Consider the following 15982-nt stretch of genomic DNA (forward strand, 5'->3'; position numbering starts at 1 on the left):
ACATAGCAGCGCTCCACATAGCAGCGCTCCACATAGCAGGGTTCCACATAGCAGGGTTCCACATAGCAGTGCTCCACATAGCAGGGCTCCACATAGCAGGGTTCCACATAGCAGCGCTCCACATAGCAGGGTTACACATAACAGGGTTCCACATAGCAGGGTTCCACATAGCAGACTTCCACATAGCAGGGCTCCACATAGCAGGGCTCCACATAGCAGGGCTCCACATAGCAGACTTCCACATAGCAGGGTTCCACATAGCAGCGCTCCACATAGCAGCGCTCCACATAGCAGGGTTCCACATAGCAGCGCTCCACATAGCAGGGCTCCACATAGCAGGGTTCCACATAGCAGGGTTCAACATAGCAGCGTTCCACATAGCAGGGTTCCACATAGCAGCGCTCCACATAGCAGGGTTCCACATAGCAGGGTTCCACATAGCAGCGCTCCACATAGCAGGGTTCCACATAGCAGCGCTCCACATAGCAGCGCTCCACATAGCAGCGCTCCACATAGCAGGGTTCCACATAGCAGCGTTCCACATAGCAGGGTTCCACATAGCAGCGTTCCACATAGCAGGGTTCCACATAGCAGTGCTCCACATAGCAGGGTTCCACATAGCAGGGTTCCACATAGCAGCGCTCCACATAGCAGCGCTCCACATAGCAGCGTTCCACATTGCTCTGGTGCTGTAACAGGCCAAGTCTGTCCTAGTAGTTGTAGTGGAGCCTAAAAAGAGAAACCGAGGACAACACATCTCTCTGTGCTCCTGCCCTGTACAACACACAGGCACTGTGAAAGAGAAGAACCAAAAAACTGTCTAGTTAATAATGGTTTGCACACAAGCATTCAGTTAATCATGCCTTTCCTGTTCCAGCATGACAATGTCCCCGTGCACAAAGGTCCATACAGAAATAGTTTGACGAGTACGTTGTGGAAGAACTTGACTGGCCTGCACAGAGCCCTGACCTCAATCCCATCGAACACCTTTGGGATGAATTGGACCGCCGACAGCAAACCAGCAATGTTCCAACATCTAGTGGAAAGCCTTCCCAGAAGAGTGGAGGCTGTTATAGAAGCGAAGAGGGGACCAACTCTATCTTAGTGCCCAAGATTTTGGAATGAGATGTTCAATGAGCAGGTGTCCACATACTTTTGGTCATGTAGTGTAGGATTTGTAGTAGCCTCACCTGCTTCAACAACCCTCTGAAATTAATTGCCCAAGAGTTCTACTCTTTTCTATTTATTTTATTTAATCTTTATTTAACTAGGCAAGTCAGTTAAGAACAAATTCTTATTTACAATGACAGCCTAGTGCCTTGTTCAGGGGCAGAACGACAGATTTTTACCTTGTCAGCTCGGGGATTCGATCTAGCAACCTTTCGGTTACTGGCCCAACGCTCTAACCACGAGGCTGCCTGTCGCCCCGCTATCCTGTGATATCCTCTCATTGCCACTGAGTTTTCTATAATCCAAAACAGTGACAAGTATGACACTCTTATTGAAAATAGTGAAGTAAATTGGCTATAAGAATGCACTCTCGATGACATAGGTTTATTAGGCTACATACAGCTGCAACCATTTTCTAACAGTCCTTCCACAACTGTTGAACAAATATTGTGTACTGACAATTACTGTAGTTAACGTTAGCAGCCAGCCTAGTACTGCATGACACATACGAAAAAGGTTTTTTTACAGTCTATGAATGAACCAGTTCCTAGGTTTATTGTACTACATGACATGTACAGTGCATTCGGAAAGTATTCAGACCCCTTGACAGTGAAGAGGCAACTCCGGGATGTTGGCCTTCTAGGCAGAGTTGCAAAGAAAAATACATTTCTCAGACTGGCCAATAAAAAGAAAAGATTAAGATGGGCAAAAGAACACAGACACTGGACAGAGGAACTCTGCCTAGAAGGCCAGCATCCTGGAGTCGCCTCTTCACTGTTGACGTTGAGACTGGTGTTTTGCGGGTACTATTTAATGAAGCTGCCAGTTGAGGACTTGTGAGGCGCCTGTTTCTCAAACTAGAAACTCTAATGTACTTGTCCTCTTGCTCAGTTGTGCACCGGGGTCTCCCACTCCTCTTTCTATTCTGGTTAGAGCCAGTTTGCGCTGTTCTGTGAAGGGAGTAGTACACAGCCATTTTGAGCCTATAATCGAACCTACAAATGATGATTTTCCAAATACTCAACCAGTCTAAAGAAGGCCAGTTTTATTGCTTTTTTAATCAGAACAACAGTTTTCAGCTGTGCTAACATAATTGCAAAAGGGGTTTCTAATGATCAATTAGCCTTTTAAAATTATAAACTTGGATTAGCTAACACAACGTGTCATTGGAACACAGGAGTGATGGTTGCTGATAATGGGCCTCTGTACGCCTGTGTAGATATTCTGTTCAAAATCAGCCGTTTCCAGCTACAATAGTCATTTACAACATTAACAATGTCTACACTGTATTTCTGATCAACTTGATGTTATTTTAATGGACAAAAAAGTTGCTTTTCTTTCAAAAACAATGACATTTCTAAGTGACCCCAAACTTTTGAACGGTAGTGTATGTCCACAGATGATATTAAAGAAAATATGATGGGAGGCAGAGTGATTGAGGCCAAAGGGTTCATCAGTAGGAAAGAGGGTCAAAGAAGTGAAAGCTTATCAGTGATGCTGAGGTAGGAAAAAGTCTTGCTGGGAAAAGTACAGATACAATTCCTTAGTTTCAATGTGAGAGAATTTGTCCCATATGCACTACAATATTTTAAATGTCAGAGAATGGGACATGTACTGTAGTTGCTCAGTGTAAAGGAAAGAAAAGATGTGCCAAGTGTTGATGGGAACATGATGATGGTGAATGTAGAAGCAATGTGAAGGTTAAGTGCTGTACATGTTGGGGATAACAGAGTGCAGCATTTGGTGGATGCCAGGTACAGAGAGAGGCTAGAGAAGCTCAGGGATATAGGATCAGTCATGATGTATCATATGCAGAGGCCGTGAAACAGATTGGTAGAACTACAGTGGTGACTGATGGAGATTACATGGATGTACCTGTAGTTAGTGGACCTACTGTCAGGGCTTCTCATGTGTACCTGTAGTTAGTGGACCTACTGTCAGGGCTTCTCATGTGTACCTGTAGTTAGTGGACCTACTGTCAGGGCTTCTCATGTGTACCTGTAGTTAGTGGACCTACTGTCAGAGCTTCTCATGTGTACCTGTAGTTAGTGGACCTACTGTCAGGGCTTCTCATGTGTACCTGTACTTAGTGGACCTACTGTCAGGGCTGATGCTTCTCATGGTCCTGGCAGGGTTTTGAGGCCTGTTCAGAAATGATGTGCTCATGAATGTGCGGCGTCAAAGGACACTTTAATAATTCATAAAGTTGATTTAATAGCTTCTATTGGTAAGGTTATCAATATCAAAATGCCAGGTTGAAGGTTATTGTGGAGACGGCAAAATAGATATTGGGGGTAACAGATGTTACTGTTGAAATGGTTGTTTATATGCTGAACAATCCTAAGGGTGGAGTGTTTCAGTATCATATAGATAAAGTTTAATGGGGTTGGGGTGGTAGAAGTTAGGGATTTATTTGGGTTTGAATTATTATTATTTATTATTATATACGCTACTGGTCAAAAGTTTTAGAACACCTACTCATTCAAAGGTTTTTCTTTATTTATACTATGTTCTACATTGTAGAATAATAGTGAAGACATTACAACTATGAAATAACACATATGGAATCATGTAGTGACAAAAAAAGTGTTAAACAAATCAAAATATGTTTTATATTTGAGATTCTTCAAAGTAGCCACCCTTTGCCTTGATGACAGCTTTGCACATGCTTGGCATTCTCTCAACCAGCTTCACCTGGAATGCTTTTCCAACAGTCTTGAAGTGCTGAGCACTTGTTGGCTGCTTTTCCTTCACTCTGCAGTCCGACTCATCCCAAACCATCTCAATTGGTTGAGGACGGGGGATTGTGGAGGCCAGGTCATCTAATGCAGCACTCACTGCAAAATGCTGTGATGGCCATGCTGGTTAAGTGTGCCTTGAATTCTAAATAAATCACAGACAATGTCACCAGAAAAGCACCCACACACCATAACACCTCCACCTCCATGCTTTACTGTGGGAAATACACATTCGAAATCATCCGTTCACCCACACCGCATCTCACAAAGACACGGCGGTTGGAACCATAAATCTACAATTTGGACTCCAGACTAAAGAACACATTTCTCGTGTTTCTTGGCCCAAGCAAGTCTCTTCTTCTTCTTGGTGTCCTTTAGTAGGGGTTTCTTTGCAGCAATTTGACCATGAAGGTCTGATTCACACAGTCTCCTCTGAACAGTTGATGTTGAGATGTGTCTGTTACTTGAACTCCGTGAAGCATTTATTTGGGCTGCAATCGGAGGTGCAGTTAACTCTAATGAACTTATCTTATGTAGCAGAGGGAACTCTTGGTCTTCCTTTCCTGTGGCGGTCCTCATGAGAGCCAGTTTCATCATAGCGCTTGATGGTTTTTGCGACTGCACTTGAAGAAACCTTCAAAGCTCTTGAAATTGTCCGTATTCACTGACTTTCATGTCTTAAAGTAATGATGGACTGTCGTTTCTCTTTGCTCAATTGAGCTGTTCTTGCCATAATATCGACTTGGTATTTTACCAAATAAGGCTATCTTCTGTATACCACCCCTACCTTGTCACAACACAACTGATTGGCTCAAACGCATTAATAAGGAAAGAAATTCCACAAATGAACTTTTAAGAAGGCACACCTGTTAATTGAAATGCATTCCAGGTGACTACCTCATGAAGCTGGTTGAGAGAATGCCAAGAGTGTGCACAGCTGTCATCAAGGCAAAGTGTGGCTATTTGAAGAATCTAAAATATAACATATTTTCATTTGTTTAACACTTTTTGGTTATTACATGATTCCATGTGTTATTTCATAATTTTGATGTCTTCACTATTATTATACAATGTAGAAAATAGTCAAACTAAAGAAAAACCCTTGAATGATTAGGTGTTCTAAAAGTTTTTTTAAAATAATTTTGGTTGTGGAGAATTGGGCAGATCATGATTGATCGTACATTTCAGCACAGTAGGTGGCGACATGCACTTACACGATTGTTTGGGGACCGCCATTATATCATAGAAGAAGGAGCTAACGGAGCCTAGGACCCAGGAGCTGTGGTGGGCAGCACTGCCCCTACCATACAAACACGTCCATAGACCAAAAAATAATAATAGGAGAACTGTTCAGACACATGCTTTGCTTTCTTGACCACTAGCGGAGCTAACGAAAACATTCAAATTTGCAATGGGACACTACAGTGGATGGATTGTTTCGGTGTTGATAAGGATACAACATTTGACGTCGCTTTGGGGGTAAATGGGGGGCACTGAGCACAACATTTGCAGGCGGACATCAGCGGCATGCATGTCTTTGGCAAAGAAAGTTTCGAGCGCAATGCAAATCTTTGACATTGACTGGTGTTTACACGCACAACCACCCGGTCTTGACTTGGAAGGCTACCGGAGAGATACGATGCTGTTTTTATTTTATAGTGGCCACGGTGTCGAAACTGTCTGTAAACGGAATGAAAATAAGCACAAGAGAGCGCGTCATGCTGAACTGTAACGAGTTATTGTTGTGTGTTGAAATTTAACGAAAGCACAGGACCTACCGAAGCAAACATTTCACGAGGAAACAATTGTAAACGTTGTTTAACAAACTTGGTATGTTCATGAATGATAAAACTGACCTGCTTTGTTTGAAGAAAAGTATACATTATTTCTGAATAAGGATACAATGTGACACTGCAATCTATCGCCTACTTTCCTGCCTAAAACTGAGCCATCCATCCGCCCTACAGTTCTCAATTGTCTGACGTTGTTTTGTTCAGTGAGAGCCATGGAAGAGGGCGACCAAGTCGAAAATATCTCTGAAGTCGAGCAATCCCATCATGAATCCGCCTCTGAAAACGGAGTCGTGTTGGTTGTCAACCACAGTAACATCCAGCCCCCATTCAGCGTGGTGTTGGCCACATTGTTGTATTGTGCTGAGTTTGTCTGCGCCGCGGTGCTTTGCAACGTTTACCACAAGAGCGATGACGACATCTGGATGGGGTCAACCATCACCTTCATGTTGGTGCCCGCTGTATTGACTCAATTGGCGCTGACATTCATTCATAGAGACTTAGGAAGAGACCGCCCCCTCGTCCTCTTCTTGCATCTACTACTCCTGGGCCCACTCATTAGGTAGGTATAGTACCACAAGTAATCACAGTGCTGAGTAGCTTCGGACCGCAACTAGGATGACTTGAAGCATAGTGCTGAGTTGTACTGTAATGTGAGTTGTCTACTTCCGCCCAGGCTTTCGTGGTACAGGCAGTAGAGCGCTCACCTCTGCACAGCAGAATCTTGCCCCCAATCAGCTGTTCTTTCTCCGGCTCCATTGGTGAGATCATTCCAATCTGGTGGTCTCGGGCGGGGTGTTGGGGAAGCGTACCTGTTGTCAGGTGGGACTGTGCGGGAAGATGCTTCTCGAAGGAGAGAGGGTAATGTGTAAAATGTAAAATGGCTTATATATGAGCGTTCTACTGCCTGACATAGTGTAGAACACTATACCCCCGCCTTACAAAAAGTATTTCAGTTTTGACACTGCAGTAAAAGTGCAGTAACTGCAGTTGACTGTGGTGTTTTGGATGCAGTAATTTAAACAATAACTGCAGTGTACTGCAAAATTACTGCAGTAAAAAAATACTTAATTTGGATGCAGTATTTGCAACATACTGCACTCTGACTGCCTATCTTTTTTCGTAAGTGCCATATAATTGAGCCCTCACGGCATACTAAGAAACGCTCTACAATGTTTACTCAGTTATCCTATAAATTAGGCAGTGTGTTTTCTTGCCTCTTCAAACCTGTTTGACCAGATGTGAAGTTTGCTCAATGTTCAGATGGACCCTCTCATTTACACCTTTGTCAGACATGCGAGTCATGTAGTCTACTGTTGATACAGCTGCTTCTTTGTGTCAACCCACTTCCAATTGGGTTTGAACTGTCACTGCCAAGTGACAAGTTATAAGGAGTGGGACCCCATTTGAGGTCAATGCCATTGGTATACAGAAATGTATGGGCATGTCTTAGTTTTGATCAGACACTTTTTATTTAATTTGTTTCACATATCTAATTGGCTGAAATTAGAGAACCTTATCTCTCATTTTGCTTTGGTGTGAAATACCCACACTTTGAAGGCTTCCATTGCTGCTGAAACACTGAAAGTCCCGTCACTTAATTATTTAAATACAAATCACTCTTAACTAGACCTGTTGAACAAACTGTGAGCCATTTGTCACTTGCAAAATAAAGTTAAAGGGGAGTCTTTGGTATCTGTTTAGAAACTGGGCATATCTTGAGTGACACTGTTGGTGAACTTTGGTTTGTCAACCGTACCTTGGATTTTAATATTTGATCCATTGTAGTAGAGCTGGACGAAATGGGCAAAAACCCATATCACTGTGAATTTATGTGTTAACGATAAGTATATAACATTAATGTGCAAAGATTGTATTTATCTTTTAAACTACTAGTAGTTTGATGGTTGTAGCCATAACTTGTCACATTAATAATCACCCATATAGCAAACTTATTTAATTTCAAACGTCATGTTTCTCTACTTATTGCAATAAACAATATCAGCAAAATGTCTGCGATAAGTGGTCGGTGTTGATAAATGTCAGTTTATCGTCCCAGCTCTACACTGTAGGCCCTGTAGATAGCTGAGGGTGTGGCCCTTTAACACTGCAAGAAGTAGGCCTTTGGCATGTTGGCTTTAGCTCTGCGTGGCTTACCATTCCATATGGTGTACAATGGATAACATTACAGATAACAAAAGACCTAGAAAAGCAGAATAATAGTGTTTCCTATAATTCATTATTGTCGTTCTGCAGCGAATATTTTCCACAACAAGGAACTGCCTTGAATCTGTGAGGTGAATGTGATCCATTTAGTGAAGTGTGACCATCAGCCATGTGTGGAAGAAATCACTGTGTCAAGTATTCAAATTTCTAGTGGAGTCTCTGACTGGGATGTGGAAGCAGTGACCTGTGTCATATTCCTCTAGAGTAGCAGATTTACTGCATGAAAACACACTGTCAATGTTTTTTTAAATTGTTAAATGTTTTAAAGATTTTATATATCCTAAGATTAGAATACATCCCAGAATACCTTACTTTTACAGTGCAAATCTTGTCAATTCAAAGGTCATTTTTGGCATGATCTCTTTGGCTGTACTGGCTGCACCATTTATGGCCCCCATACTCAACTGGTGGACTGGACCCAGAATGGGGTCAATAAGGACCGCGTGTCCCGAGATAGGGGAAAAAAAAAAAAAAAGTAATAATATGACAAGGAAGATTGTGTAATTTTTAATTTTTTTTACTTGGTTGTGCTTCGACCCATGGTATCATATAAGACATGGAAGAATGCATTGAATTCCAGGAAATTAACTTTAAAACTGCAACATTTTCTCTCTTCCAGCTAAAGGGGTGTGAACAGTTTGAGGTTACAAGGTTTGTTGCTATGTCGATAAATTACATTATCCATCCGGACCTTTAATACCTAGGAAATGTGTGACCGGACCTCCTCAAATAGTACTTGAGCACCCCTGCTTTATGACAAATCAAGTGACTGACTTGCAGGCATTTGCCAAGCCAGCACATGACATGACATTGGCACACTGTTAACAGCCCTGCTCCCCCACTCCCTCACTGTAGCAGTGCTAACCAGTGAGAAGCAGCCCTTCAGTTTCCAGTAGAACCAGATCAAGGTTTGGTTTCAGGGTTGTTGTGCTACAGCTACACAGTTCTATAGTTAGGTTGGCTTGTCTGGAGATGTGGTTCCCTTGGGCAGGAAGCTTCATATCATTAACTTCCTGCCTCAAACCCTATTTTATTTCTAAGTGGATGTTTAACTGTGTCAAACAGAGAGGCACTACATTAGCGGTCTCCAACCTTTTGTGGTATGAGAGCTACTTTAAAAAAATTATTTTTTTATATAGCTTTCAAATGGGCACATTCTTCTGCTTGCAGTGTCTGATAGCCTACTTGGGAGATTTGTTTATGTCAGTTTGCAGTAGAACGTGAAAATTGCATATACTTCAGAATTGTTTGGCGAGCTACTCCTAGGTGGGCTGCGAGGTACTGGTAACTCGCGATCGACCTGTTGGAGACCCCTGCACTAGAGAAACAGCTGTGCATTAATTACAGTTACTCCCACTGTCCCCTCAGAGCTTTGCGCTGATCTTGGGGCGGCAGGTAGCCTAGCAGTTAGTGTTGGGTCAGTAACCGAAAGGTCGCTAGTTTGAATACCTGAGCTGACAAAGTGAAAATAATCTCTGTGCCCTTGAGCAAGGCACTTAACCCTAATTTTCTCCGGGGGCGGGGTAGCACTATGGCTGACCCTGTAAAACAGCACATTTCACTGCACCTCTCTTGTGTATGTGACAATAACACTTTTTTTTTTTTTTTTTTATCAGCTGTGCACTTCCTGTGAAGTTTGATGGATGATAAAATCACAGATCATTATCGGTGTTGACGCAGTTCGATATAGCAGGTTTCTTAGCAACTCTAACCAAGGGTTGACATGCTGCTGGCTGCATGGCTTGCTTTACTTTGTAATAGGCAAGGACTCTACCTCACAGGGTAGTGTTTGTCTTGTTACTCGCATATCTGTAAATTAACACAAAGTACAGTTTCACTATATGAATGTGTCTTGCAATCTATATCTTAGATAATCTGTTGACAAGATGTTGTGAAACATGGCCAACTGGGAATCTCTGTGGTGTCAGGTTGGTAAGTTGCTTGAGTGGACCTTGTCACAGCTTGTCTCTGAGAGAATATATTCCTCCCCTGAGGCAGAAGTAGCTACATGCTTACAGTTGATAGCAATCTCCCTTTCCCAGCATGCAGCACTGAAACAATGTTTACAGACAATGAAGAAAGGTTGGTATCTGTATGTCCTTAGGCCCAATGCATCTTGTGGGTCTTATGCCAAATCACGGTTGTTAACCAGAACGAGGTGAGAATCTCTACTGTCTCTCAAGGAGCATGCTGAGAGGATTTCCTGATGATGAAACTACCCTTGTGGCTTTTTTGATGAAAGACCACTGCAACGGTTGCTTGAACTGCATGCAATCAGCAGATGAAACAAAGCAAGCAATCTCACCGCCACTGTTTTGCTAAAAAGCTGAGGAATGAGGCTGGAGAAATGTAACCACTCAAATTCATAGACAGAGCTATGGATGCCAGGACTTGACCATCCATGATATAAAATTATAAAGCTAAACAATGTTTATTTACATTGGAGTAAAACAGGCTTATATTTTGGGTTCTGATGGGGTATGTCAGTTGAACTAAGCTCATGAGGCATTTGTAAGTTATATTCTTCAAGAATCACTGGGTAGGCTACATATCATTAATTTATAGCTACTACAGATTTAAGGTAGTTCCTTATTGCATGTGTGTTTTACTTTGTACTCTTTACAAGTACTGGTAGCCTAAGCAGAGAGCAAAGTGATTTTTATGGCCAGGGAGTAATTACCCGGCAGTAGGCACTTTTTGCTTCACTTGATGGTACCGTTTAGATGCTGCTGTGGACATCAGGCATATTGATTCTGTCAACCAAACTTTTCCCAAGCTGTGCTTTTTCCTCAAAGTGAAATACATTGTTTCTTAGTTATTCAGAACCTGAATTTCTGGCTGGCTGGACTGACTCCAGCACGCATTCTTAGCCGCATTATAATGCCAAGCTTCCCTGGAAATCAATCAGTAAATCATAGTCTTGTCACCGCTACCGCCTCCCATCTGTAGACCAGTCGTAAAACTCTGACAGTTTTTTGCATAGGCTACCAGTAGTACCACTGGAGAGATGAGGGGTGGCTTGTGCCCCTCCCTAATGTCTCTCGGCTCCGAGAGAATTGACGTCAAAGACGAGAGGCTCTTGTTTTGGTTGTGCACTGTAAGGTCACAGCGAACGTGATTCCACCAGCACCACAACAGCCACCGTCTGTAAATGGCTGACGGCTGAATGTGGTGTCCTGTAGCAGCCCACAGCTGAGCTAGCAGGAAGAGAATCCTAGTAGCTAGCCTGTCTGTGTTCTCTCCCCTAAGCCCATGTCCAAAGTAGATGTTTTGGTCTGAAAGACAAGGCAAACACTGTGATTTTACTTGGTTTAGTGTGAATACCTTAGACCAGGGTTCCCCAACTGGTGGCCCGTAGGCCGAATTTGGTTTGCGGGTGGTTTTATTTGGCCTCCCTAGTTTTCTGAACAAAAAATTTAAAATATTGTGTGTAATTTTCATTGTTGTAAAAAAAAAAAAAAAAAAAAAAACACCAGGAAATCAGCTCCAAGTGATTTTCATTTAAGAAATCTCTTACGAAGTATTCCCATGCATAATAGAGACACAACGTGATCGTATGCAAAGTTTGAAAAGTTTGGGCTTCTTACAATCAATTTGCAGTCTACAAAGTATTAGTAATTATGTTCCGGCCCCACCGACCATCCACTCAAGAACAAAACGGCCACGGCTGAAACTAGTTGATGATCCCTGGTTTAGAAGTTATGGATTGCCTTGTATACAGCTATCCACTGCACTGGTACTGCTCAACATAAGCAGGTTAAAGTAGTGCTAAACAACATGTTGGTGCTAATTGTGTGCGGTGTTAATGTCTTTCTGTCGTTTATCTCTGTGAAAGGGAAGGGAACACACTTCTTAGGTTTCAGTACTGAATACACTGAGTGTACAAACCATTAGGAACACCTTCCTAATATTGAGTTGCAACTCCTAATTTTGCCCTCAGAACAGCCTCTTTGTTGGGGCATGGACTACAAGGTGTCGAAGGCGTTCTACAGGAGTGCTGGCCCATGTGGACTCCAAGGCTTCCCATAGTTGGCTGGATGTCTGGACCTACTACCACCATACCTTTTCAAAGGCACTTTAAATATTTTGTCTTGCCCATTCACCCTCTGAATGGCACACATTTGACATGCATAATCTATGTCTCAATTGTCTCAAGGCTTAAAAATCTTTCTTTAACCTGTCTCCTACCCTTTATCTACACTGATTGAAGTGGATCTAACAAGTGACATCAGTAGCTTTCATAGCTTTCTCCTGGTCAGTCTGTCATGGAAAGAGCAGGTGTTCCTAATGTTTTGTACATGCAGTGTCAAAGGCTGTCAGTTTATTTTTTGCCCTCTGGTGGAGCCATATAGCAATGTTGCATTTTTTTACATTTTAAATATGAAGCAAAATGTAATATTTATTGATGAAAATATTGAATGATAATGCAAATCATGTGATTGTTTCTTTACTTTCAATCTTAGTTTTTTTGTTGTCAGCCTGTACTGCCCTCCGGTGGCAGTGGTATTACTCCATTCTGTCCTTTCCTCCTCAGGTGTTTCGAGGCTCTGGTGGTTTTCTTCAAAGCGGGTAAAGAGGAGGAGCCGTATGTGACCATCTCCAGGAAGATCAAGCTGAAGAAGGACCAGGCCACGCCCATGGAGTGGGAGATCGGCCACTCGGAACGCAAGCTGGCCACCCACCGGAACGCCTTCAAACGCACCGCCGTCATCCAGGCCTTCCTGGGATCCACCCCCCAGCTCACCCTGCAGCTGTACGCCAACATCCAGGAGAAGTACTTCCTCCCTGTCAGACGTAAGAGTCCTCTTGATGGCATTCATGGTGAATGCTGTTGTTTTTGGAGGGTCTAACGAGTGCTTTGTCTCTGTGTTCATTCCAGTGACTTTGATGGTCATCTGCCTCATCTCCATCACCTACGGGGCCCTGGTGTGCAGCGTGCTAGCCATCAACATCCGCTACGACGACTACAAGGTGCGGCTGCGCCCAGCCGCCTACCTCTGCATGATCTTGTGGCGGGGCCTGGAGATCGCCACGCGCATCACCTCCCTGGTGTTGTTCAGCTCCGCGCTCACCTATTGGGTGATCCTCGTGGGCCTGGGCAACCTGCTCTTCTTCTTCCTGCAGCCCTGGGCTGAGTTTTGGGCTCGACGCGCCTCGCTGCCCGACAATGTGGAGAAGAACTTCAGCAAGCTGGGCACCACGGTGGTGCTGTCGCTGGTCACCTTCCTGTACGCCTGCATCAACGTCTTCTGCTGGTCGGCCGTGCAGCTAGACCTGGGCCACCGCGACCTCATCGAGATGAAGCAGCACTGGGGCCGCCTGGCTGCATACTACGGCGGACGCTTCCTGGAGAACAGCACGCTCATCGCCCTCTGGTACTTCTACAAGTCAGACTTCTACTCGTACGTGTGCGCCCCGCTGCTGGTGGCCCAGCTGCTCATCTGCTACAGCCTGGCCGTGCTCTTCATGCTACTCTTCTACCAGTTCTGCCACCCATGTCGGCGCCTCTTCAGGCATAACGTGCACGACTGCCTGGCCTGCGTCTGCTGCTGTCGGAGGGGTGTGGGGGGAGCGGGGGAGGGGCATCCCCACTCCTATTCCACCGCTGCCACCATGGTGCTGGTGCCACTGGAGCCGCCAGACCTGCAACCCCCTGACCTCACCAGCCAGCTGGGGGAGCACGAGACGGCAATCGTTGAAGACACGGAGGCGGCTTGAGAAGGCCCCACATGGTGATTTGATGATATGGGGCCACTGCTTGGTGCAGCTACTGAACTAATGGCTATGTACACTCAGGACTGTTATACTGTGAGTGGTGCAGATTAGGAGATGGACAGAGCAGCTCGTTCTGCACTGCGGTGCACAGAGGACAATTTGGTCTCAAGTGGTTAGCTAAGCACATTTCAAATTGGTGCTATGATTTTATCGATGCTTCTTGTTTTAGAATAACACGTGCACACAGAGCCTTGGACTTTAAAAGATAAGCCATGATATAGACAATGTTACATCACTGTTGTTGAATGGGAAATGGGTTACTGACGAGTGCACCGTTTGTACTGGACATCTACTGTACAGGTAGAGAGACAGTGGGTCAAGGGAGTCCAAAGAATGTACTCTGTTAAGATATGCCGGTGTGATGCACAAAGGCAGCCTTGAGAGAGCAGCACAGGGTCAGATACAGTGGGGCCAGGTGTGTGGGAAGCATGCCAAGTGTCTCCGGCCCAAGAGGCCCGACTCGCCCTTTAAACTGGGACTTCCCCTGCTTACGTTCTCGGGGGTTTACTTAATGAACAAACTCCAGATGTTGCATTAGGGCCCTTTTTTCATCTGCACGCCCATATGTAAGATGGGGGAAATAAAAGGTTAGATGAAATCCGAGCTACCTTCCTCATACTCCACTCCACCCACTGTAATGAATGGTTTGTATTATACTGAACAAAAATGTAAACGCAACAGTTTCAACGATTTTACTGAGTTACAGTTCATGTAAGGAAATCAGTCAATTTAACTAAATTAATTAGACTGTAATCTATGGATTTCACATGACTGGGCAGGGGCACAGCCAGGGGTGGTCCTGGGAGGGCATAGGCCCACCCACTGGGAGCCAGTCCCAGCCAATCAGAATTAGTTTTTCCTCACAAAAGGACTTTATTACAGACCAGAAATACTCCTCAGTTTCGTCCCCTGTCCTGGTGGCTGGTCTCAGACGATCCAACAGGTGAAGAAGCCGGATGTGGAGGTCCTGAGCTGACGTGGTTCCACATGGTCTGTGGTTGTGAGGCCGGTTGGACGTACTGCCAAATTCTCTAAAATGACATTGGAGGTGGCTTATGGTAGAGAAATGAACATTAAATTCTCTGGCAACAGCTTTGATAGACATTCCCGCAGTTAGCATGCCAATTGCATACTCCCTCGACATCTGTGGCATTGCGTTGTGACAACTGCACATTTTAGAGGCCGTTTGTCTTCAGCACAAGGTGCACCGGTGTTATGATCATGCTGTTTAATCAGCTTCTTGATATGCCACACCTGTCAGGTGGATGGATTATATCTTGGCAAAGGAGAAATGCTCATTAACAGGGATGTAAACAAATCCGTGCACTTTTTTTAATGAGAAATATGGAACATTTCTGGGATATTTTATTTCAGCTCATGAAACATGGGACCAACGCATTACATGTTGCGTTTATATTTTTGTTCAGTGTCGTATCTGGCTGCTCAGTTTGCCCTTCTTTTTTTCCTTTGCAAACAGTGGTTAAAAGGCAAATTGAGTCTGACAGTGATCCTTTTGAAGTGGGTTAAAGCGCCAATAGATCTTATGTAATCACACTGTCCTTGTAAATATATTGTAATTTAAATGCAATTCAGAACATATCTTTTTACTTTCAATGATGACTTAATATAAAGAACTTGATGCCTTATTGGTACCTTATGTCTGTAGCATTGAAGTGCATTTAATCCCTGCTTTTGTTTTGTATGGTCTGTTTCAATAGTATGTTTAAGTGTATTATCTTTTGCATTGTTACTTGAATGTAAATTTTTTGAATAAAAAATGCTGTTATATATATATATATATCATAATTTGTCTTTAATTATTTTAATAGTAGCCTATGGTATAGCTTTCTGAAAAACCTTATAGATAGGAAGGTAAACATGAAAGGAAAGGGGGATACCTAGTCAGTTGTACAACTGAATGCATTCAACTGAAATATACAGATTTTTACCTTGTCAGTTCAGGGATTCGATCCAGCAACCCTTCGGTTACTGGCCCAATGCTCTGAGGTGTTCATCAGAGCTGGCACCACAGGTCCCAGAATGGTGGGGACATTTTCTTTCTCCTGATTGTAACTTGGCAAAACTCCTGAACCAAGTTGTAGCGGGGACCTTAAGGGTTGCACTATTGCCTGGGGCAAGTGAACTGAGCCGTCGGACAAGTTGAGCCTGCTCTAAAGATGCCCAGCTGAGAGAGAGAGTTGTTTTGTTTTGTTGGTGGAAAAACTGGAAGGAATTCCAGTAGACCTAGCCTGGAACTTATCTTTCTGGTTCATCCCCATTGTT

At 43.7% G+C, this 15982-nt stretch overlaps 1 protein-coding gene across 1 annotated transcript; it reads left to right on the plus strand.

The window, feature by feature from the left end:
- Window positions 1–5171: 5171 nt before the first annotated feature.
- LOC106611714 (endoplasmic reticulum membrane adapter protein XK) lies at window positions 5172–15495 on the plus strand. The gene is made up of 3 exons (XM_014212212.3): window positions 5172–6260; window positions 12459–12718; window positions 12804–15495. Exons 1-3 carry the CDS (start codon window positions 5914–5916, stop codon window positions 13640–13642), a joined length of 1446 nt encoding a protein of 481 aa, XP_014067687.1. The 5' UTR covers window positions 5172–5913; the 3' UTR covers window positions 13643–15495.
- The last annotated feature ends 487 nt before the right edge of the window (window positions 15496–15982 follow it).

The sequence above is a fragment of the Salmo salar genome, chromosome 09 (assembly GCF_965601325.2).
Source record: "Salmo salar chromosome 09, fSalSal1, whole genome shotgun sequence".
NCBI classification, from domain to species: domain Eukaryota; kingdom Metazoa; phylum Chordata; class Actinopteri; order Salmoniformes; family Salmonidae; genus Salmo; species Salmo salar.